We start from the raw sequence: 25,797 nt of genomic DNA on the forward strand, positions 1-25,797 counted from the left end.
AGCACGGAGCTCTCTGTGGATTCATTCAACGGGTCACGATTTTGTCCTGTGAGCATGTCGTGGTACATGTGGTATGGTAGGGCAGGTTAGGTCTCAAACCAAACCGTGAGCTTTCAAGGAGCTCAGCACGGCGAGTCATGATCACGGAGGATCCAGGCGTCGTATGAACCATGTACGTGTTCACATGTGGGAGAAAAATGAACAATGCACGCAGTCACATGTGGGTCACACGCATGGACCACGCATGTGATGAGAAGCTGATGATGGAACAGAAAAATGCACTTCTGTAGCATCGGGGGTTTAAATCGCTGTGGTTTCAAATCCTGAATATGAATCTTCTTCGGGTTTGTGGTGAGTTGGAAAAAATAAAGCATTTTAACCATTTCTCTGTTCATGCTTCAGTTGGACGAAAGGAAAGCGAAACTCCTCCGATGTCATTCATCCCAGCTCAGACATCTATGTCACCGAGGAAATATGATTTGGTATGGACCAGGCTCCCATCGTGTGTACAGGGTAAATTGACATTAGAGGATGTAACTCAGAGCAAATGTTATTACGCACAGCTTAATCAAGTCATTGGCATCTTGTCAGTGGCCTGGGGTGGCTTGGTAGGGGGAGGGGGATGAGGGATGGAGGAGGAGGTGATGTGGAAGGGGGGGAGGGTGTTGGTGTGTCTACAGTGTTGAAAGGCAAATTATTTTCAGGGTTATTATAATTTTAGAACAGCGAGTTTTGGCATTTTCACACCAACTTTTGCTCGAAAATATTTCAAACAGGTGTTTATCCCCCACTCTCTCTACCCCCTCCCCCACTCCCCATTTCAATTCAAATTCTTGCACCATGATTCTCACTCATCCCACACACCCAGTCCCTTTCAGAACACTCGTCTCCCTCTCCCACCATACCCATTACAACCCTCCTCCATCCTCCCCATCCCTTGTCTGGGAACCATTCATTGTGTGTTCTCTCTCTCTCTCTCTCTCTCTCTGCAAATGCAGAAACAGAAATGGTAAGGAATTGCCTTTAGAAAATGGACACCTGAAGGACGAGGCGGTGCAACAAGTGGAAGCAGCCATTGCGGTCATGCGTATTGATCAGGGGATGTGATGAATAGTCATGGTGATGGTTTTATACGGGAGCATCCTTGCGGCTGGTTGCACATCACAAGCTAATCGGTGCAGCTCCCGGTAAGCTGGCTGTCAACCTGCTCTGCAATCCTTCCCAAGATAGCTGACGGGATACTGGCCAATATATTTTACTCTGTCGCTCTTCCCTTCAAATCAAAACTTTGCACCGTGAAGTCATTTAATCCATGGTATTATCTCACATCAGGGCTGCACAGCTCAACAGAATGCACACTATTATTTATTAAAGCCTCTTATTGTAGTGTGAGGTAGTGAAGGTGTCAGGCTGTAGGTCATAGCAAAGTATGGGATGTGGTACAGGGATTCTGATTGCTGTCCGTGGTGTGTCGCTCTAAGGGTGGCCTTCAAGGGCTTGGCAGCTCGGATAGCTCCGCCGAAGGCCCATGCAGCGTTCCCGGTCGATGAACAGCGAATTGGCCTTGACCATGAGGTCACGTTCAAGGCTCGTCTTCGTACGGACTAGTTGAGCTAAAGTCTCTTCAGTACGCTTGAGGTCGTACTCCAGGCGATGCACCGTCCCCTGGATTTCTTGAACCTCGTTCATCAGCCTGGATGAGTAGTCGGGGGGGGGGGGGGGAGGAGAACACAGTGGACATCATCATCTGGGTGTTCATCAACATCTATCCAACAGAACAAGTCGATTAAATAAATAATTTATTACAGTCATGGATTTTCCTTTGGAAGGATCATCTTTCTGAAGTCTGCACCAAAGTGCCCTACAATGTAGTGCCCATACTTGGCACTACGATTTCACAGAAGTTCAACCCTGAATCAAATAGCTTAAACGAGGTAACCATCCCTCCGCCAACACGACCCATTATATTGTTATACACCTGTGTTCGTGGCTTGTCTTCACAATTATTTTACTCTTGAAGAATTTCATTCACTTGCTTGCTACAAAGATGTCTCAACTGCATTATTCAGTGTGATTCCGAGTTGCATCGTCCCTTAAGGCTTCTCCAAATATTGTGAAAATAAGCTTCTAGAACAACCTGGTGCAAACTCGGAGGTTGCATCCTGTAGCTTAACTCAAATGTGAAGCTTCTGAAGACAATACTGTCCTATACGCTGGCTAATAAGCCATGATTTCATCCTGTCAGCTGGATTAGGGGCCATTATGTCATCCTGTTGGCTGGATTAAGGATCATGATGTCACCTGCAGATTAGAAGTGGGTTGAAGTTTTGGATCGTCCCTCATCCCTACCCCCTTTCATGGAGTAAGCCTTACACATTTCTTTTCCTCCCAACCCCCTTTCCCTTATCTCCCCTTTCCTTTCCACTTGATCCCCACTCCTTCCTCTATTATCCTTGCTGCAAGACATGGTACCTTCCTCAAATATATTATTCTCAATTTTACAATCCCCACCCATTTCTTTTTGCATGAGTAATATATAGACGACCCTTTTTCCCATGAAACTGGCACATCGTGATGTTATGCTGTGAGGCATCTTGGGGAAGGTGACGATGAGGCAGAAGGACAGCGATATGGCAGGCAATCAGGGTGGCCAGGGCTTCCAACTCTGGGAAATGTCCAGAAATTTCTTTCAAAGGATTTTAAAATTTCCACAGGGAGATTGTTCTCCTGGAATGAGACAGCTGATGGAGAAAGGGCAAGAGACTCCTGGGGAGGAATTGCCGAGGCCGTCGCTACGAAGTGCATTGGTGGCTCTCATTGTCCATTACCTTGTGAGGGGCTAGCAGAATAACTTAGAGGTAGGTACACTCATCTCTCAGCTGTATAACGTAGGTGTGAATCCCAACCCAGGTACAAGTTGGCACCCTGGTGTTTTGCATGCAGGGCAAGGCATCAATGTGTGCGCCGTCCCTCGGATGGATGTTAAGCTGGGCGTCCTGTCTGCCGGCATTAGTTGGTTGACGTTAAAGGTTCCACGGTGTCCTTTGCGAAGAATAGGCGAGGTATCACCAGCACCCTGAACAAATTACAAATTCCTCCTCGAACTTACACGGGGCACTGCATCAGCAGCACAACCGAGCAAGCAACAAATCATGCTACCCACAGCCATGCACTGCATACGAACAAAAGAATAAGAAGAAGATTGCTTTGTGAAATTAATCTCACCACCACCGAGCACGAGTATTCATTCATTTCTGATGTATTTGTGCACTCGGTTTTCAGTGAGTTATTGCAACTTGACTAAGTTAATCAATTATATCCGTTTCTTCAATTCCTGGATATATTGTGAACAATTTTGGGAACAAATGGGTTTGAGTAACCAGGATACAATCAGTGCTCGGGCACCATATTTGTTGGTAAGCTGAACAACCGAGAAATGGTAAACAAGACCGAACAAGGCCAAATAATCGGCGTAACCTTCCATTGCAACAAGTCAGAATAACAAGATAAACGTGCTCGATTGTCGAGCTACCATGCTAATGTTGTCAAGGAAGTGAGCACAACCAATATGGCGGCACGGCATTATGGAATAGCTCTGAAAACCCTCTATACATAACAGCATTAAAATAATTTGTACTGTTGGAAGCTCATCATACAAAATGGCCGCCCATATATGATGAAGCGTCAACCCGACTCTTACTATCACAATGTACAGTATTATTGTCTACTAGTACGTGCCCGTACGTGCGTGGCCGTACGTGCAAAAAAAAAAACTTTCAAACCGCGTGCCAGAAACAACCACACAGGCCGTTCCTTCGCTCTTGCGTGCCCGTATGTGCGTGGCCGTACATGCGTGCCCCGTACGTGCAAACCAAAAAAAATAAACCAATGTCACCCTGGTGACCACGTGTGACTTCTTTAAGGTCACACTGAGGTGAACAGAGCTGCTATCCACCAGGAGCGACTCCTTGAGGAATATCTGCCTACGAGAGATTCCGATGAGAATCGTTCTACAGAGTAACCATGAAAAATATGCTTTTGCCTCATAACGTCACCAAATGATGTCATAATGTCTCAAGCTTGACATATCTAGAAAACACTCATCGAGGTGTTCAATTTGAGGTATGACACGATATGGTTCCTAAAACTTGAAAATTTGACCTTGGGGTTAAATATGTTTGACCTCAGGCGCTAACCATGAAGGTCAAGGCCAATCGCCACCAAAAATTAATCAGCTGAGCGCCAGACCATGAACTATATTCCCATGAAGTTTGAAGACGATCCAATCAAAATTACTCAAAAAATAAGGGTTTCGTCGACTCCCCTGATTTGTGATAAAGTGACCTTGACCTTCGACCTTGACCGTCAAAATTTTGTGCGCTGATAGGGACCTCTATCGTCCTCTGATATGCGAAGTTACAAAAATTTCCAATGATAACTGTGCTCTGCAGAATTTTTTTTATATGTGATTACAGACAAACAAACAAACAAAAAAAACAAAAAATAAAAAAACATACAAGCTGACTAACATATCTTGCAAAAACTTCATTTTGGCAAGATAAAAAAAGTTTCAAACAACCACACAGGCCGTTCCTTCGCTCTCGTAAACGACACCTGGATTGGGGCATTGTGTTTATCTATAAATGCACATAAGAAATCGAGAAATTATTAGAATACAGTAAGTCATCACTATCCAGAAGCGGTGTGCGCCGTACAGAATGTTCACATGCATTCCACTAATTATCGCTTGCATTGAAGTAACAACTGCTGTGATACTTACACACACAGAGTTAATTAAAATCCAAATTAAAATCAAGTTTACCTCCCTGTCTTTGCTTGCCTTGACATTCGCTGCCATTGACCATTGCCACTCCGATGCCACGGTAACTAAATGGCGCCCTTTCCCCATCAGCCACGCCTACGCAGCAACGAGTCTTGTCATTGTCAGGTCAGGTCAGGTATGGGAGCATGTGCCAGAACAGCACGTCGCTGCGTCCACTTTCCGCCGGTACTCCAGGGGCCTCCGTCTGGCCATCCCCCAGGCAGATGCCAGGCCCATCCCCATCTCCTTGAGATGATGGTCAACCTGTTGCAACCATGAGGCACGTGGTCGACCCACTGGCCTCCTCCACTCATGAGACTCCCTCGCTGAGAGAATCTGGTGAGCAGGATCAGAGTCAGTAAAACGAGCCACATGTCCATACAGCCGCAACTGACGCTCACGGACCATGCAGGTAACAAATCTCATCCGAGTCTCTCTCAGCAACCGCTCGTTGGACACAAAATCCGACCAGCGATAGCCAAGGATTCTCCGAAGAGACCTGGTACCAAAGGAATTAAGTCTCCGTCTCAGATCCTTGGTCAGAGTCCAAGTCTCACACCCATAGAGCAAGACTGGAAGTACCAAGGACCTGAAGACTCGGACTTTCGTCCTCCCGCACAGGTACCGGCAGCGCCACACCCCATGATCCAGTGAATCCATGACTCCCCAGGCCCGACCCAGACGTCTATTGACCTCTGACTCACAGCCAGCAGAGACATGAATATCACTGCCAAGGTAAGTGAATCTCTCCACGACCTCAACATCCTCACCACAAACAGACACAGACAGGACAGCAGCATCCAAGATGTCACCGAAAGCCTGGATCTTAGTTTTTACCCAAGAAACCCGTAATGCCAACGGCTCCGACTCCTCATTCAGCACCTCGAGGGCCCCCAAGAGGATGTCTAAAGTCTCTGCAAAGATGACTGCATCATCTGCAAAGTCAAGGTCCGAGATCTTGACATTCCCAAATGACGCACTGCAACTTGATCTCTCCGACATCCTCCCTAAAATCCAGTCCATACAAGTGCTGAAAAGTGTGGGGGCAAGTACACATCCCTGACGAACTCCAGTAACAACTGGAAATAAGTCAGAGGTGGTACCACCACACTTCACAGCACTCTCAGTACCAGAGTAGAGTTCAGACATCAGATAGATCAGTTTTGGTGGCACCCCACGAAGACCAAGAATCCTCCAGAGGACATCCCGATTCACTGAATCGAACGCTTAACAGAGATCAACATAGGCTGCAAGCAGCCCCTGCCGAAACTCTCGTCTGCGTTCGTTGAGGACACGAAGTGCAAGGATACGGTCAATCGTTGACCTCTTTGGTGTAAAGCCTGACTGCTCTGGACGCTGGTGCCCAAGCAGATGGTGGCGAACCCTATCGAGAATTATCCGAGCAAAGACCTTGCCCGGCACTGAGAGCAGCGTCACCCCTCGATAGTTGTTGCAGTCTTGGCGATCACCCTTCCCTTTCCAGAGAGGGACAACAAGGCCCCTCTTCCAGTCAGTTGGGATGATGCCTGTGTTCCAGGCAGAGCACAAAACTGCATGCAACGACACGAGTGCAGCATTTCCACCAGCCTTGAGAAGTTCGGCATGGATGCCACAGATCCCTGGAGCTTTGCCCCGTTTCAACTGGTTCACCGCAGCCCGTGTTTCCACAAGCGTAGGTGGACCACAGTTGATTCGAGGGTCAGCAACAGGGATTGTAACACTCTTGACGTCCAACTCGACATTTGGGGGATCAGCCTGGTACAACCGCTCAAAGTAACCGGCCCAGCGGGCCTTCACTTCAGACTCCTCTGTCAAGAGCCAACCACTCTCTGCTCGAACTGTAGTGCTCCGAGGGATGGGCTTGGATGAACGCAATGCGCGAATTCCCCTGTAAGTGGGACGAGAATCACCTGTACACAGGTGATGCTCTACCCCCTCACAGATTCCTCGCACATAGGCCTCCTTGTCCACCCTCAGTGCACGTACAGTTTTACGCCTCAGCTCCCTGAACAGCTCAGCTCTGCCATTCAGCCTGGCCCTGCGACTCTGGTCAATGGTATCCAGTGTCCCTTGAGAGACAAAATTCTTCTTTGCCCTGCGGTGAGCTCCAAGGCATCCACCGGCAACATCAAGGACGGTGGTCTTGAAGGCGCTCCACAACTCTTCAGGACCCCCCAAAGTACCCAGACCCCCCAAGTGTCCACTCAGCCTGTTCGCAAACTCCTCAGCTACTCTCTCATCCCTGAGCTTGGCAACATCCAGTCTCAGCTGGGATGGTACCATTCTCCAGGATTTAAGGTGCAGCTTTAGAGTTGCTACAACAAGCCTGTGGTCAGTATTGAGGAACTGAGCACTCTGGTAGACCCTGCAGTTCTGGATCATCCTCCAACGACCGTCAATGAGGACATGGTCAATCTCCTTTGCCACACCGCCAGCGTTGGAATACCAAGTCCAGCGATGAGCTTGTGGGCGCTGAAACCATGAACCAGCCACCCTAAGTCCATGACTTCTTGCAAAGTCAAGGAACTTAGTGCTATTCTGGTTCATAGTTCCTGACCCATGGGGACCAACATACACCTCATAACTGTCCCTATCAGTTCCAGTCGATGCATTGAAATCCCCCAAGACTAGAAGTGTATCTCGTCTGGGGCACTGATCAACCACAGACTCGAGTGTGGCGTAGAATGCATCCTTCACGGTGAGATCACTCGCCTCAGTCGGAGCATAAACAGAGACCAGGGAAATGACACCTAAGGAGTGACGAATCCTTAATCTCATAATACGCTCGTTGACCGGTGTTACCTCAATTATCATTGGGGTCAGCTTATTGGACACAGCTACAGCAACTCCTTGGGTATGGTTACCATCAGAGCGACCAGACCAATAGTAGGTGTAACCACCCACCATTATCTCGCCGCAATCTTGTCTCCGAACCTCAGAGAGAGCTGCAATCCCGATGTCCAAACGCTTGAGCTCAGATGATAACAGAGACAGGTGATCATCCTCTCTTAGGGATAGGACATTCCAGGCACCCACCCGAAGGGACCGCCTCAGGTTAACCCAAGGAGACCGCCGTCTGGTGGACGACACCTCAGCACCACTCCGACACACTCTCCCGCAATCTGACCCAGGGATGTTACCCCGTGGTTTCCCTCCTATCAAAGATTGGGGGTCCCGAAGGCTTTGCCCCAATCCCGTCATCCGGTGAGCTGCCCTACGAAGGGAAGCTGCACAGGAGGTACTCCCACGGAGTGGGTTTTCAGATTTTTTTGCGTTTTTGCGTTTTGCGGAATGAAGGGTTTTACGGTGGCCGGAGTGCAAATCCTGCCACCAACCTCCTAATAAGAAGTGACCCAACTGCAGGAGGATGTCCGCAGACACAGTTGGGCACTAGATATGGATGGCCGTTGACTCACAAGGAGCTCCTCCGCCCTTTGACAGGTTTTGTTTTTAATCCTGCTGGGTGTCCATATCCAAACACCCTCCTCACCAGAAAACCTGGTGGGGGAGACGGTTTAGTCGCCGACAACCCGACCATGGAACAGGTTAGTACAGGTTTACATGGTACCTGTAGCAGGTCACAGATTGAACCTGACCTGACACCTCCCTGTCTTTGCTTGCCTTGACATTCGCTGCCATTGACCATTGCCACTCCGACGCCACGGTAACTAAATGGCGCCCTTTCCCCATCAGCCACGCCTACGCAGCAACGAGTCTTGTCATTGGTTTGGTAAATAAATGGCCGCAGCAACGTGTCTTGTCATTGGTTTGGTAAATAAATGGCCATAACTTGGGAAGCACTTGTTTGATTAATATCAAACCTTGAAAAGGCACATCCACAGGACCCCAGCAATATTCCTGGCAAGTTTCAATTACATCGGACCAGTGGTTGTCGAGAAACAGTGGTCGCACGCACGCACGCACGCACGCACGCACGCACGCACGCACGCACGCACGCACGCACGCACGCACGCACGCACGCACGCACGCACACACACACACACACACACACACACACACACACACACAGTTTGCTGGAATTATAGATAGATGAGGTCCTGCTCAATGCGTGCCTGTACTCAACATGAAGTTCTTCTCGGAATAAATCGGTATCATCGTATCGAGCAAGGTTGCGATTCTCACGGTGAGCCTGCTCTAGTCTCGCACGGTGTACGTCCTGATGGTGCAGGGCATCCCTTACTTGCCGGTCTTCTCGCTGGTGAGGGATTTCTTCTGCACGACGCCTTGCCTCGTGTTCAGTGTTGTCTGCCAAGCGAGCAGCTCGTTCTTCATCCGTTTCAGTTGCACAACGCCTTGTCACACGCATAGCGTCACGTGTCAAGCGAGCAGCTCGTGCTTCGTCAGATTCCATTGCGCGTGCACGACGCGCAGCTTTGTTCCTTCATTCTCGTAAAAGACGACTGTATTGGGGCATTGTGTTTATCTCTTTATAATTAATCGAGAATTTATCGAGAAAATCGAGAAAGGACAGAAATCGAGAAAGTAAAGAAATTGAGAAAGTACAGAATACAGTAAGTCGAGAAATCGAGAAAAAAAATCGAGAAAGAATACAGTAAGTCGTCACTATCCGGAAGTACGGAAGTTAAGTCCTCACTGTTTCGGAAGTTCGCATATCGCAGTTACGATTATTTGCAATTTAGTTTTAATGGCCAATTATTCAATGAGCGCCAACGTATTTTGCCTCTTCGCAATGTCGTCGCAAGGAAAAACACAAAAGCCTGTATCTCACTGGGCTGCGAAAGCTCGCGACAAAATGCGAACGGGATTCTCCAAAATGTCTGGAAACGTTCGCGGTGGTTCTCAATTTCCTCGCGTGCGTTGCAGGACGTCGCTCTGGTGTCGCTGGAATTTTGAACATGTTCAAAAAATTCGTGCGACAAATTTTATCTCAAAATAGTCAGAGTCATCGCGGCTGTCTCGAACCGGTCTCGAACCCTTCTCAATTTAGTTTCCGTGAGTCAGAAGGTGCGACAAATGTGACATGCAATGTAATGTAGATAGATTTACAATAGTTCAATCCAGATACGACTAAAAACAAACAAACAAAAAAGTCATAGTCCATATTGTAAAACCAGCATTGTCTGTCCTCTTTCTCTCCTGTTCTGAGTAATGGCCTTCAATGCAAACTTTTCACCTTCCCTTCATTCCTAAATCACGTCACACATACTTTTACATAAATTAGGTCACACAAAATATGGTCACACCCACAAGCCCCTATCAAGGCAGATGAACAATTGGGTCACACACAATGTTTGTGGGTGCAACGTTGACAAGTAACAGAACACTTTGAACAATCAGGCTTGGTCAGCATTCTCCTGTAATCCCACCATCCTGTTCTGCCAGGGCACAGCTCCCACACTATTGTAGTACTCAGTCAGGTACTCTCTTACTCGTTTCCCAACTGACAATATGATTGCTGGAAGGGAGAGGCCTCATATATATATATATATATATATATATATATATATATATATATATATATATATATATATATATATATATATATATATATATATATATATATATATATATATATATATATAGTCCCGATTTCTCAATTGTCACGCACAGTTGTCGTGCGACTGTTGCACGACATTTGCGCGATGGTCACATGACCGTAGTGTGACCGTCGCGTGAAAGTTGCATGTGCCAAAAAAATCTCAGTTTTGTCACCTGAACGTCGCGCGAATGTTGTGCGACATGTATGTGAACTCCAGGCGAAGTTCATCCCAAATTTCGCCGGGAGTTTGTGGGACATTCGTGCGATATTCGTGAGACATAGGCAAATGTGTTTTAGGATAAATTCAGTGCGACTCCAAATGAAAATTATTGCTGCTTTATCGCAATTTGGTGTCTCCACCTAGTCGCGAGCTGTCGCAGCCCAGTGAGATACAGGCTAAAGAGAAGAGAAGCCGTGGTTGAACGTGCAAAAAAAAAAAAAAAATCCAAACCGCGTGCCACAAAAAACCACACAGGCCACGCCTACGCAGCAACGTGTCCTGTCATTGGTAACTAAGGCGCCCTTTCCCCATCGGCCACGCCTACGCAGCAACGTGTCCTGTTATTGCTTTGGTAAATAAATGGCCATAAACTTGGGAACCACTTGTCCGATGAATATCAAACCTTGAAAAGGCACATACTCAGGTCCCCAGCAATAAAGCTGGCAAGTTTCAATTAGATCGGACCAGTGGTTGTCGAGAAACAGCGGTCACAGACACACAGACACACAGACACACACAGAGATTGCTGGAATTATAGATAGATAATAGTTTGAATAAAAATAATTATATGAAAGAAACTGAGCTTCAGAGAGAATTTTTAGTTATATATTATATTACAATCGATTTTACATACCCCATCGCACAGAGTATTACATTTACAGGGTGCCTCATCATCGACTACACGCATGACCAATACCATTTACACACACAAATGATGCGCCACTTCAAATAATTGCCTGACCAATGAATTATGACAGCTGAAGAAGAGCTTTGCCTCTTGTCTGGAACCTTCAAATCAAAAAGGCATTTGTGATGATCATGAATATTTAATTAGAATAAGTGACAGGTGATGTTCATACAAATAAAGTGCGGAAAAAACACCGGTCGAGGTGTGTTATGAATGGGTTTGTGACCGAAACGCTGAGATTTATTCACAGCAAGTTGAAGCACACCTACGAGCCGGTGGTGTGTGAGTTGTGCATCGAACCCTTTCATAACCGGACACGGTGGTGTGATGGTGAGAGCGTTCACTCAGAGTCTGAGGTCGACAGTTCGAACCCGACCCCGGCCGAGTCACACCAGAGACTTTAAAAATGGTCCGTGCTGCTTCCTTACTTGACGCTCAGCGCTTATAAAGGATAGAGCATGGACAAACAACTAGAGGTTAGCAATTATAGAGCAGACTTTGATGGGCCTCATGGCCTTCTCCCGTGTTTGGGAATATATATATATCAATCAATCAATCAATCAATCAATCAATATGTCCCCCTCATTTATGACGATGGGTGACACTGGAGCTATCTGTGCTGTCTCTCGTGCTGCTGGGCTGCCGTTGCAGCAACAGCAGCCTCTGCAATTAATGCACCCTTTCTAATAGCTGCTCTCCAGCTTTGCCTTATTTGTGTCAATTCATGCCAGTTCCCCTCAATATTGAAGATATTTCAGTCTTCCTTGATGACATCCTTCCAACGTCGACAGGACCTGCCACATGGGCGAGTTCCAGTGGCTAGTTCACAAAAAAGTACTCTCTTTGGGAGACAATGGTCTGGCATATGGCACATGTAACCCAGCCATCTCAGTCTTGACATCTTCACCATCATGCTTATGGTTGCTATATTGGAATGGGCTAGGACTTCCATATTGGTGATCTTTTGCCACCAGCGAATGTGCATGATGTGGCATAAGCATCTCTGGTGGAACATCTCCAGCTGGTGTAGGTGTTTATTTCGGGTAGCCCAGGTCTAGCTACCATACAGCAGTATTGCCAAGATGACACGGCGGTATACAATCGATTTAGTGTTGAGGGAAAGACCTGAACGACGCCACACTCCACTTTGGAGTGAATAGAACATGTATGTTGCACTGGCTAATGTTCGTCTTTCGGCTGCTCCCGTTAGGGGTCGCCACAGCGGATCATCCGTTATGATCCGCATACTGATTTGGCACAGGTTTTACGCCGGATGCCCTTCCTGACGCAACCCTGGTCGCCTCTTACGACACAGGGATATGGATTGGGTTTCGCCATGATTCCGGGCTGCCCTACACCCTCTCATAGCGCGGCCCAGTGCAGAGCACCCGTCCTCAAGCGATCCTCCAACCCAAGCCTCCGAGTAGCCGGATTACAGGCGCACGCCACTACGCCCGGTATGTTGCACTGGCTAATCTCTTCTTGATTTCACGATCCAGGTTTCCATCACTGGTGACCATGCTTCCCAAGTACACAAACTTGTCCATTATTTTGAATGGGGTGTCTCCAAGAATAATAGGTATCACGCCAGCCAATTGTGATGTTGGTGTAGTATCTCTGTTTTTTCTTTACTGATTGCCAGTCCCCACCCTGGGCATCAATAATTTTCTGCAATTCCTCCACCTTCGTACAGGCGAATGCAGCATCATCTGCATAAAGGAGTTCTCCGATGATGTCTCGCAGAGACTTTCTATTTCTTAGCCTATGCAAGCTAAACAGGTTGCCATCCAACTGGTAATGAATACCAAACCCATAGTCAGCCAAATTCTCAAGTGCCATTCCAATCACGTAGTTGAATACGATGGTGAAGCAGGCGGGAGTTAGAATGCAGCCTTGGCAGAAACCTGTCACGATGTCAAACTTTGAAGCTGTTTCACCATTGATGGATACCTTTGCTTGCATACCCACATGGAAGCTGTGAATCAAGTTGATGAGTATTGATGGAACACCACTTTTTTCCAGCAATCTCCATGCAAGGTCTCAGTCTACTGAATCAAAGGCCTTAACGAGATGAATGAAAACAAGGTGCAAGTCCTGCCTCTGCTCCCTACATTTTTCTTGGAGTTGTCTCAAAACAAACATCATATCAAATGTAGACTGACCTAAGCGGAATCCACTTTTGGTCTTTGGAAGGAGCTTTTCTTTTAGGGGCTTTAGGTGATTGAGTACCACTCTGGCAAGAACCTTTCCAGCAACCGAGAGCAGGGTAATACCTCTGTAGCTTCCACATGTAAAAAAAACACCTCTTTTTATACAAGGTAATGATGGTGCTATCTTTCCATTCCTGAGGAACACATTCACTTTGCAAGATAAACTGAATGAGGTGATGGAGACTTGTGAATAGGGCAGGTCCACCGTTCTTCAGGACCTCGGGTGGAATGACATCTACTCCTGGGGCTTTCCCATTGGCGATCTGCTGGATGGCTTTAACTACCTCATAAACATCTGGATCTACTGCCAGTTCATATTGGATGGGTCTCTGTGGGACCCAAATGATGACTGACCTGTCAACATCTCTGTGTTGATTAAGTAAGGTCATAAAATGTTCTTCCCAGTGGTTGAGAATGTCTTCTCATTGGGTCAGGCAGTCGCCGGTGGTAGAGTTTATGGGTTGAAGCCCAAGAGGTTTCCTCTTTGATTGGAACTCGATGGCTTTGAAGAAGTTTTGAGAGTCATGCTTCCCTGAAAATTCATTTATTTATTTGGCCTTGTTTCTCTACCACTGATTCTGCATTCTTCTGATTCTGCATTCAGCACAGCATATACTGTAGCTGTGCTGTATATCATGGTTTTAAAGGATTCCCATTGTTCAGTGTAGTTACATGTCAAGTTTTTTGGGAGAGCCTCACTTAGAGTTGAAGAAAGTTTTTGCTGCTTGGCTGATGATTGCAGTAGAGCCACATCAAGACGTGGGCTGCATGGTTTTAAATGCTACCTGGTTGAGCGATGGACTCTAAGCTTGTGGTCTGTCCAATAGTCAGCACTTATACGGACTTAGCAATCATTGACGACAGTCACATAATGTCTCCTTATGATGATGTAATCAATCATGCGCCCTACTTTTGTACATATATATATATATATATATATATATTGTTACGAATTTGGAAACCATGCGCACTCAACATTCAGGTCCCAAAATTAGTTATGCCGGTAAGTACGTGTGAGACAGGTCCCTTCCTTTTGTCTAGTGGGAGAGTCGAATATGTGCGTTGCGATGTTTTTTTATAGTTAGGTTATTACATCTCACCACCTGCCCATCAAGCTCCATCACCACCGTTGGCTACTCGTACCTCGACTTGCCGAGAGGGGGGGGGGCCTCGCGGGCCCAGTCCTCAGCTTCCACGAACATTCCACACGCAATCGTGGCTTCACCACCATCCACCTTCCTCAAACACGCATGGAGGGGAGGGGCGGCTTTCTCCGGGCATGGCCGAAATTCCGCCCAGGAAGGCTGTGCCTGTAGGATCCTGGCCAATTAGGGACGGACTGCGAGATGATTCTCGCCAAGGCCCCACCCCGTGTGGGAGGAGATATTGTTGCGAATCTGGAAGCCAGGAGCACTCAACATACAGGTCCTATAGAACAGTTATATCGGAAAGTATGTGTTTTTAGTTAGGGTCCCATCCCTCGTTTAATGGGTGAATAAATGTACATGCGCTGTGAGTAATTTTAATAGTTCGGATTTTTACATCACTCACAACTACGGCTACTACATCTCCAACTACAACAACAATGCCATCTTCGCTCTCACAGCGACAACCCTCTGCTCCCGGCATGCTCCACGCGCTCGCTGGAATGTGGACGTGTTTGGAATTTGTTTGGGGATGGAATTCCATTCCCAAATATGGTGATGAACCGATTCGCTTGGCTGCGCGCCAAGTAAGGGAATGCGTCGTGTCCCACCCAACGATAAGCGGACTGAATTCCATTCCCAAATATGGTCATGAACCGGTTCGCTTGGCCACGCGCCCGAGAGGGGGCCCCGCCTGAGAAAGCCGCGCCCGAGAGCGATAAAAGGAATGGAGAGGAAATATTCGGGGGGATCTGCTCGAGCGAGAGAGGAAGAATTCACGCCCGTTCAAAACGCATCTCTCGAGGCTGGGCGAAAGGCATCTCGTCGCTGGCGTGCTCTGGTTCCTGGGTCATCTCGTCTTGTGGCCGGCGTGGTCTGCGTCTGGCTGCCCTGGTTCCTTCTTGGCCGACTGGTGCTCTGGGAAGGTGCGGACGTCGAGCCACGCGGCGCGGCCAGGTAGCCTGCGACTTTCTCGTCCTTCAGCTCGACTTCCCTCCGAGCTGAAGGGATAATAAAGACCATTTTGGGTCTGTTTCTTTGGGTGTGCGTCTGTGTTTGGGCCCGTCTGTAAGTTGGAATTGTTTAAGTGCTCTTTGCTGTACATACTCACTTCTCTATTAGTCGTGATAACTCTGCTTCTTGCGTGCTCCCCCATTTCCCCCATTATAAATAAATACATTTGTTAAATGTATCAGTTTGTTGCTGTGTTTCTTCCATTGGCTTAGCATGGCACTTGTTGGTGAAATATAAAGGCTGTTTGCCGCTGTAAATGTACATTTGGACCGACGGAACTTCGGCAACCGTCCGCTCGGATTGCGCGTGGGTCGGACACGCTAACGGCTCGACTCGTACGAGGGCCGTTGAGGGTGTGAATACTCGGTAACTCGCCACATGGATCTCTAGGTATTTTGAAGATTGGAAAATAACCCTTTAGCACGTGGTGGAATTATTGACGATTCACGGTCCGGTAAGGGACCCGTACCTGTGGGAGTTTTCCAAAAGGTAGGATCTAGATTCCAGGTGTTCGGTAGAGTCGACCCTGCCGCTCCACCTAGCGGTCGTGCTCGCAGCCGATACCCCGGTCCGCAACAATATATCCCCAAGCACGCTCTGAGAGGGTGTGGAGATCTGGAGTTCCTGAGCGATTTCGAGTTGGTTGACGGTGGTTGGGCTAGAAGGGGAGTGAACCGGCCTATTCGTGGAGCCTTGGTGGGTCCCGTCCGTGACCCTGATCTCCGCCCCGGAGCTCCGATTGCTCCAGGCGGCTGCCGCCACGAGCCACGAGTCCCACACGTGCGACTGGGACCAGGCCGACGCCCTGTGGCAGGTGCTGCATTACTGAGTACTCCCTTCCCTCTGACGACCAGGTACAAGCCGAACTCTGACCCCCAGCTCGTCTCACTCATCGGCTGGAGGGTCGAATAAAGAACCTTTGGTTTTCTTTTCATTTGTATGTGCGTGTGTGTGTCTGAGTGTGTTGGGCCTGTCTTGTAAGTAGAACTGCCTAAGTGTTTTTGCTCATTGTAAATACGAGCATTGAATATTCGCTTTAAGTCTCGTTTCTCGTGTCTTTTATTTACTGTTAATAAATTTATTAGAAATGTTCCCAGTCCGTTTATGTCCCTTCTTGTATTGGTCCAGCATGGTTCGTATCCGAGTTGAGACGGGGTTTCATCCACGGTAATCGGTGCATCGTAGCCGGAACGTCCTGGGCAGGCCCGCTCGACTGCATCAGAGCCGGAGTTGGTAGGTGGAAGTTGATACTCTACTATAGGTGGTAGAGTGATCCGGTTCGGCCAGACGTTCCGAGGGCGTGAATCCCCGGTAGCCAAGACTGCGTGGTTACTTAGGTATATTGGATCTGGACAATTAACCCTATGCCACGGGGTCGAGATATTGGTGTTTCATGGTCGATTAATCGACCCGCCAGCTTCGGAGTTATCCGGAGTGACGGCCTATAATTCTGGAGAGACCGGTGGGAGACGGCGTAAACTTCCCCACCGAGCGGTCATTCTCGCCAACGACCCCAGGCCCACAACAAATTGGTAGTCAGGAGTGGGACCACGAACTCCATGCCTCCACAAGAAATTTACAGGGTTCGAATCCACAACAAATTGGTGTCAGGAGCGGGGTACGAACCCCTCCGCCTCCATAGAAAATTTACGGGACTCGGACCAGGGGTGTACTTGACAACCCCCCCCCTTCCCTCCAAATTAAGAGCAGTAAAATTTTATTTTCTTCTCAGCACGGACCATGGCAGACCAAGACGGGCTGGTACAGGTGGGGTCTAATACAATGTTAAAAGAATCCATGGCTCAGGTCGACACCTTGCAGGAAGACCCTCCCCTGCAATTAAACCCAGAGGTTGCATTGGGGGCAGCAGCGGCGGTGCATGAGACTCCGCCAAAGCCATTTGACTTGAGCCAGTTGATGGCGATGTTAACACAAATGAATGCAAATGCGCAAAACATGAAAAACGAAATGAATGGAAATATGCAAACACCGAGAGGTGATTCGCAGAGCATGGGGATACACTTGCAAACCCAAATGAAGGCAGGCCAGGAGGAAATGAAGGCGGAGCTGGCAAAGGTGAAGGGTGAAGTGCAGACCATGGGTCGGAATTTTGCAAATAAGATCAGGACGGAACATGGAGGAACGACCGAGTCGAGGGGGAGTGTAACGGCTGTTCAGACCGCGATGGAGACGGGTAAGGTCGAGGGGCTGAGTGACGCCGTAATAATTAAGGGAGAAATGTGTAAACCCGGACAGGGGATGACGGAATTAACAGAGACACGAAGGGAGATAAATCAGGTAAAAGAGATGCAGAAATTAGAGGAGGTAAAGGACGAGTTACACGAAATTAAAGAGGAGCACACACAAGTAGAACTGGTAAGGGACATTGGGATTGAGCGGGTGGAATGTGTTGAGACCCAATGGGAGGGTCAGGTTAACCGCCCACAGGAACGAGGGGAGACGGTATGCTCCCTCGAGGCAGGCCGTGACCAGGTGAGTCCGGTAAGGTCGTGCGAGGTCGAGTGGGTGCATGGTGCGAATGAGCACATGCCAAGCTTGGGGGGTATAGAAACCCCGGGATCTTTTGGGCTATCATGAGCCCCTGATGTGAATGTCCCAGAGTGTGTGTTGAAATGTGTGCAGAATGCGAATGACATGGCATGTGAGAAGATGGGACGCTGACCGATCCAGACGGGAGACGTGGGTTGTGTAACGGACGGGAACGGTGAGCCTAATGGGCCGCACGGAATTGTTTTGGAAACCATGCCGGCTCCGCGGGATGCTGCGTGCGAGGTCCATTCCGTGTTTTGCGGGCGGCCCAAGCGCGCACGACTCTGTGGTCAGGAGCCGGCGTTGAAACTTCCTGTGATTGGTACGAAACCACCACGTGGACGGCTAAAATGGCGGCAATGGTGTGAATTTGGAAAGCACGTGGCCCCATGTGACCACATGCACGGTGGCCGACGTGACGCACGGAGCAAGTCCCGGGAACGTCACGGCAAGCTTCGCAGAGTCCGTGTGCGAGTGACGTCATCAGCGGGGACCGCGCGGCACGAAGGCCACATGAGCAACACGTGGATTGCATGGGGAACACCGCGAAAGCGAGCGGTTGATGCGATCGACGGGGCGACATTACGCTTTCGATTATAAATTATCGCCCAAACGGAAGGGACGTGCGAACTGCAGACCACCGCCCTGGCGAAGCAAGGTTCGGAGGGCCTTGCTCCGAGTACACGATGTCTGGCCAGGATGTAGCAAACGTCCTTGGCTTGGGCAAAGGAGCACTAGTTAGTGGATGGGTTTAGCGTTAGATAGACCAGCCTCATGGGGCATGAGCAGTCCTCCATGGGGCCTGGTGGGATCAGATAGAGGCAATTTAGGATATAATTTAGAATGAATTGGAGACATGGACAGACATGGAACGAGAAGTGGGGACGTAGCTTAGTAATATAATTAAATGGAACGTGCATTAGAATAAGGGATGACGGGGAGCATGAATTAGTGAGGGGAACGTAGTTGTTAGAGTGTGATGTGAAGAATAAAAATAAAACCAAGAAGAAAGATAAATAAATACACAGGGGTCAATACAATACCTTCGTCAAACGAAGTTTGCGAAGGTAAACATGATGAATGAATGTGGGTCAGCGGGCCCGAGTGTGAATGGAGTGAATATGGAATGCATGGTGCGAACGAATGATTGGGGGGAGGAGTGAATCCCACCAAAGGGAACCTGGGGTTAGTGTAACATTAGTTAGCAGGTTAGCTAAATTAACCAAACGGATGTCGTTTTGCTGTTGGTGTGAACGAAGGCACGAAACCTTTTTGTAGGATGCAGGAGTCTATTGACCGGCTGGTCAAATTAATAACGAACACCAACACAGGCGACGGGAATCGTGGTTGCTAGAACCGATAGTTTAAAGAGACAGGCGTGTCGAAAAGCCCCGGGGATAGATTAACGTTTAATAAAATGCTAGGGGAGATAGAAAACGTGTACCCCTTCGCACCATCCATCCCTTCGCTGTTCATAGGCCGCTGGACTCACCTTGGAAAATTGCTGAAATCTGTGAGAGTTATTCTGAGGCTACATTGGGCCTCGAGACAGATTCACTTGTCTCTTCCTCAATCCCCTCAAAAGGGATCTTGGGGATTTGGAATAGACAGTTTGGACAGGTTAGCCGAACAAAGACAATAGGGGGGTTAGGCACACGCGTAATTATAAAATTATAAACAAATAAAAAAGTACATTTTTTTTTGTTGCAAGCTAATGGGGGTGGGTATGGACAAGGACAGGCATGGGCGATAGGTTGGGGGGAGACCGTAGGGTAGGTCCGAGCCCGTCGTCGGACTGGCCAGCGCCACCACACTCCCTCCACAACCTCACGAGACCACGCCTAAGCTGGCCAGCTTCATGTGCCGACCTGTTGCACCTTACCTGGTCTGCATTTTGTCATGCCTTTTCTGCCTTTGCCTTGACTCCGTTTGCCATACCTGCCATTTCTTTGTTTGCATTTCCATGTCACCACCTCACCATGTGCTCCAGGACCATCTTTGAAAGTGTTTGCAAGGACTGCCCTGCAGGCAGCCGCATTATCGGGGACTGCATTTGCACATCCCGTACATCCATCTCCTTGTTGTTACATAGAAGGTCAGTTCAAATGGCTTGTGAAATGGTGTATGGCCTGCCATGTTAGGGCGAGTTGCCTTCAGCAGCCAGGAATGAAATGGAAAAAAAAAATAAAGAGAAAAAATAATTCAGCGACAAACAAGGGACCATTGAAGGCCCTGAAGACGCCCGATCGTCGATTGCCTGCTGTGCATTCATCCACAAATGTTGCCTTTGTTGTGTTTTCTCTCCTCAAATCACAGGTCCTGAGCCATGGGTAGTGTAAATTGAAGAAATGTATATAATCCTAACCCACCTGTTGTTTGTTTAGCGCCGACAAAGTAGTTCAGTTGTCTGAATGAGTCAGTTAGTTTAATTACGCAATGCACTAGGTTATTTATTTTTGGGACATTATTCAAAATGTCGCACTCAGGGATCCTGAGGTTAAACGTACGAGGGGAAACCTCCACCTGCATGCCACACGGATGTTAACGACTCGGGTCGAGTCTAGCAAAAGGGAGGGGGGTGGTGTTACGGTTCTAGGAACCGTATGCATACAACATACAGGTGTCTCAAGTCAGTTATTCCATTAAGTATATGTGTCGACAGATCCCTTCCTTGTGTTTAGTGGGAAATTAAAGGGGTGTGTTGCGATGTTTTTTTAGTTAGATTAATAAATCTTTATATCCTCACTCCATTTCATTGCAAAGGCAAATATATGACAACCCACGGTACCATCTGCCTGCTTCTGTTGCCCCTCCTCTCGCTTGCTACCGCGTGTTCACCTACTCGCCTAACCGGCGACTCGCTGTCCGAGGAAAAATCCTCTTACAGTAGTTCCTTTTTGGCGAGTCCGCACGTGTGGAGGGGGTGGGCTTCCCGGTATGGCCGAACCATACCCAGAAAGGGCGGACCCATGGAAGCCCCGTCCAATCAAGGCAGACAGTGACGTCAGCTTCACCAAGGCCCTCCCCGCTGAGGGAGATGGATAAATTACGACACCATCCTCAGGGTGGAGTGCTTGGAGTTCGGAGAGTTCGTGAAGTGCTGAGACAGTTCGTTCTGTGCTAGAGTCTTGAGTTCTTTGGGGGTCTGAAAAAGAAGCGAAACTGCAACAGACGCTTAGAAGCCCGAATCCTGTCCCAGACCAGGATCGTTTAAAGAAAGATCTGTGGAGGATCCAAGGAGTTCTTTGGGGGTCGTTCGTTGAGAGTGAGAGACCCAAAGACTCAGCCTCATCGCGAGAGATACCCAATGATCCTGGCTGGCTTGGATTCCACACACACACACACACACACACACACACACACACACACACACACACACACACACACACACACACACACACACACACACACACACACACACACACACACACACACACACACACACAAACTCCACACGTGCGGCTGTGGGCCGAGCTGCATGACCATTGTTAGGTGCCGCACCACGGAGCATCCCTTTCCCCGGAACTCAGGTACTGAGAACTGTGACCTCAACTCCCTCCCTCCCTGGCTACAAAAGTCCTTTGCCTTCAACTGGGTTTATTTTGTCCGAGTGTGTGTGTGTGTGTGTGTGTCTGAGTGTGTGGTGTCGTCCATTAAGTAGAACTGTATAAGTTATTCGAACCTTGTAAATCTTGCCTGTATTATTCTTGCGACAAGTCTGCTCTGTGTCTGCATATTCAGTTGCTGTAAAATTGTCACACTACATCTTTCTCTCGTCTTTCCCTGCATAACACCCCCAATAAACCTGTTACCTGTACCACATAACTTTCCTCGCTTTATTGTAAATAAATTATTATTAGAAATGTTCCCAGTTCGTTTTCGTCTCTTCCTTCATTGGTCCAGCATGGTTCGGATCTGAGTTTAGCCGGGTCTTTATCCCCGATAATCTGTTCATCCTAGCCGGTACGTTCTTGGTGGGTCCGCTCGGCTGCATCCGAACCGGAAAGGTAGTTGGTAGTTGGTAGAGTGATCCGGTTCAGGCAAGACGTACTGAGGGCGTGGTTTCTTGGTAGACGACACCGCGTGGTTAATTAGGTAAATTGGTTCTCGACAAAAAGACCCTACGCTACACGATGGAGGTATTGGCGTCCACGGTCGGTTCAGGATCCGCCGCCTCACGGAGTTATCCGTGAGCGACGGCCTGCAATTCCGGGAGTCTGGTAGGAGATGACGTAACTTCCCCCACCTAGCAGTCGTTCTCGCCACCGGTCCCCGGCCCGCAACAATATATATATATATATATATATATATATATATATATATATATATATATATATATATATATATATATATATATATATATATATATATATATATACATACATACATATACATAATCTTGAACAGTACACTAACATGGATAAGGTCAGCAAAACATGTTCTGCCTTCACAGATAGTATTCCTACACACCACACTAAATCACCGCCACCACAAGGTAATTCCTCACCACACTGAACAACTATGGTGTACACTGTACAGGGTACCCCCTCACCACACTGCAGTAACTTTGGGTACCTCTTCATTACATGGCAATGCCATGGTATTTCTACACACCACACTAAACTACCACATGATACCTCCTCACCACACTGCACCACCACAAGGTACCTTCTGACCACACTGTACAACCACAAGGTACCTCCTCACCATACTGAACCACTGCAGTCCACAGGGTACCCCCTCACCACAATGTACCACCACAGAGTAACTCTTTACCACACTGCAGTAACTTCGCATACCTCCTCATCACATGGCAGTACCACAGTAACCTTCCTCACCAGACGGAATAACCAATGTGCCTCCTCACTACACGGATGCAATACAATGCATCTCATCCCATGGCAGCACCACAGTGGACCTCCTCACCACAAGGGGGCACTACATTGTCTCTCCATGCAATATGTACATTATAATATCCTTATTTATGGTACGAGTACGTGCCCGTACGTGCATGGCCGTACGTGCAAAAAAATAAATTAATTAATAAATAAATAATAAACTTTCAAACCACGAGCCAGAAACAACAACCACTCAGGCCGTTCCTTCGCTCTCACGTGCCCGTACGTGCGTGGCCATACGTGTAAACCAGAAAAAAAACTTTCAAATTGTGAGCCAGAAACAACCACACAGGCCGTTCCTTCGCTCGTGCGTGCCTGTACGTGCGTGGCCATACGTGTAAACCAGAAAAAAAACTTTCAAATTGTGAGCCAGAAACAACCACACAGGCCGTTCCTTCGCTCGTGCGTGCAAGTACGTGCAAGCCCCCCCAAAAAACAAACAAACAAAAAACTTTCAAACCGCGAGCCAGAAACAACCACACAGGCCTTTCCTTCGCTCTCGTAAACGACGACTGGATTGGGGCATTGTGTTTATCTATAAATGCGCATAAGAAATCGAGAAATTATTAGAATACAGTAAGTCATCACTATGCGGAAGTGGTGTGTGCCCGTACGGAATGTTCACATCATTCCACAAATTATCGCTTGCATTGAAGTAACTGCTGTGATACTTACACACAGAGTTAATTAAAATCCAAATTAAAATCAAGTTTACCTCCCTGTCTTTGCTTGCCATGACATCCACTGCCAGTGACCATTGCCACTCCTTCCCCACGGTAACTAAGGCACCGATCGATCCCCATCGTAACCGGCATGGCACGTGACGTCATCGTCGGCCGGCCTACGCAGCAACGTGTCCTGTCATTGGTTGGTAAATAAATGGCCATAACTTGGGAAGCACTTGTCCGATTAATAACAAACCTTGAAAAGGCACATCCTCAGGTCCCCAGCAATATACCTGGCAAGTTTCAATTAGATCGGACCAGCGGTTGTCGAGAAACAGCACGCACACACACACACACACACACACACACACACACACACACACACACACACACACACACACACACACACACACACACACACACACACACACACACACACACACACACACACACACACACACACACACACACACACACACACACACACACACACACACTGCTGGAATTATAGATAGATAATATAGGCACACCTGTCCGTTTCGTATACTGTATTGCCTTCAACAGGATAAACAAGAAAGAGCAATCAGAGATTACAGACCCTCGCCAGGACTTGTTTTGCATGGTGCGTTTTGTGCGGCAAATGGAAGGATGTACTAAATGAAAGTCGTTGATTGCAAATGAAAGGTCTAAATGGTCAAGTTGAAAACGTGTAAAGGTCAATGGTCTAAAAAGTTGTGAAGGTCAAATGGTCTGAAGGTCCAAAGGTGGACGATCTGAAAAGGTCTAAATGGGTCTAAAAGAGTTAAAATGGTCGAGATGGTCTAAAGGGTCTTAAAAGGTCAAAGGGGTCTTAGCCTTTCAGGTGTAATTTAATGTCGAAAGGGTCAGAACTGTCTGAAGGGGTCTAAAGGGTCTTAAAACGTCTAAAAAGGGTCTAAAGGTCAAAGGGGTCTACAGCGTATTAAAAAGTCTGAAATGTATGAATGACTAAAGGAAAGAAAGGAGTCGAAGGGTCTCCGGGGTTCTCAAGGGTCGAAACGGTCTTTGAGGTGTCAGGGTTCGAAAGGATGTAACGGGATCTGTCGGGTCTTAAGGGTCTAAGGGGTCGACAGGGTTTTAAGGGTCAAAGAGTTCTTAAGGGTAGTAGAGGTCTATAGGTTTTAACAGGGGTCTTTGGGGTCTACAGGGCCTTAAAGAGTGTGGTATGGTCCTAAAATGGCCTGAGGGGTCTAAAGTGTTTTAGGGGTCTTAAAGGGTGTCAGGGTTACAAAAGGTCTTAGGGTTATAAATGGTCGAACATGTCTTGGGTTATAAATGGTTGAAAGGGTCTTAGGGTCTAAAGGGTCTTGGAGGGTCTAAGAGGTCTCAATACTCTTAAGAGTCTTAGGGGTCCAAAGTGTCTGAGGCGTATTAAAGGGTGTTAGGGTCCTAAATGGTCTGAGGGTTATAAAGGGTCTGGAGGCTTTTTTTTTGTATACATTGTCGAGGCTCGTGTGAGAGCTAACACACAAAGCACAGAAAGGGGGGCATGAGACAAGAGGGGTGGGAGGGGGAAGGACAAAACAGTGGGGAACGGAGACATTAGGAGATCTGTGGAAGGGAGAGGGATGGGGCGGGGAACAAGGGGAATACAAGATGGACATTACAGGGACATTCAGAAAGGAAAGCAGGGAATTTGAAGGAGGTGGGCTTGGGGTGGATTATCAGGGGTAGAAAAGATCAAGAATTTGGATGGGGGATGATAAGAGGTGGTGGTGAACAGCTGTTTTGAAGGCCTGGGGGGAAACATGGGATTGAATAGAGTGAGGGGGTTTATTCCAAAGGCAGGAAAAAAAGGAATGAAAGAGTGAAGGTGAGCAGTGATTTGTGATTTTCGTAGTTCTACCAGAAGGGGGTTGTTGGTGGATCTTGAGCGCCTTGCAGAAATGTGGTGGGGACAAATTGCAAAGAGAGCAGGGGGGGGCGAGGCTGGAGAGGAGACGGTAGAAGACAGAAAGACCACCGACCAACCTGCAGTGAGAGAGTGAGAGGCCCAAAGACTCAGCCTCACCGCGGAAGATGCCA

At 48.0% G+C, this 25,797-nt stretch overlaps 1 protein-coding gene and 1 pseudogene across 9 annotated transcripts in view; both read right to left on the reverse strand.

Annotated features, from left to right (window-relative positions):
• Window positions 1–1,287: 1,287 nt before the first annotated feature.
• Window positions 1,288–25,797, reverse strand: part of TEKT3 (tektin 3) — a 62,802-nt gene continuing 38,292 nt past the window's right edge. For all 9 annotated transcript variants that reach the window (XM_085880401.1, XM_085880393.1, XM_085880356.1 and 6 more), the window contains one exon: window positions 1,288–1,693. In XM_085880401.1, the coding sequence (XP_085736527.1) occupies window positions 1,477–1,693 (217 nt within the window). In that variant the 3' untranslated portion in view covers window positions 1,288–1,476. The remainder of the gene's footprint in view (window positions 1,694–25,797) is intronic.
• On the reverse strand, window positions 12,570–12,710 carry LOC147034306 (signal recognition particle RNA; annotated as a pseudogene).

This window comes from Eptatretus burgeri, chromosome 1, assembly GCF_056783735.1.
Source record: "Eptatretus burgeri isolate ZD-2024b chromosome 1, Ebu_testis_v1, whole genome shotgun sequence".
Classification (NCBI taxonomy): Eukaryota; Metazoa; Chordata; class Myxini; order Myxiniformes; family Myxinidae; genus Eptatretus; species Eptatretus burgeri.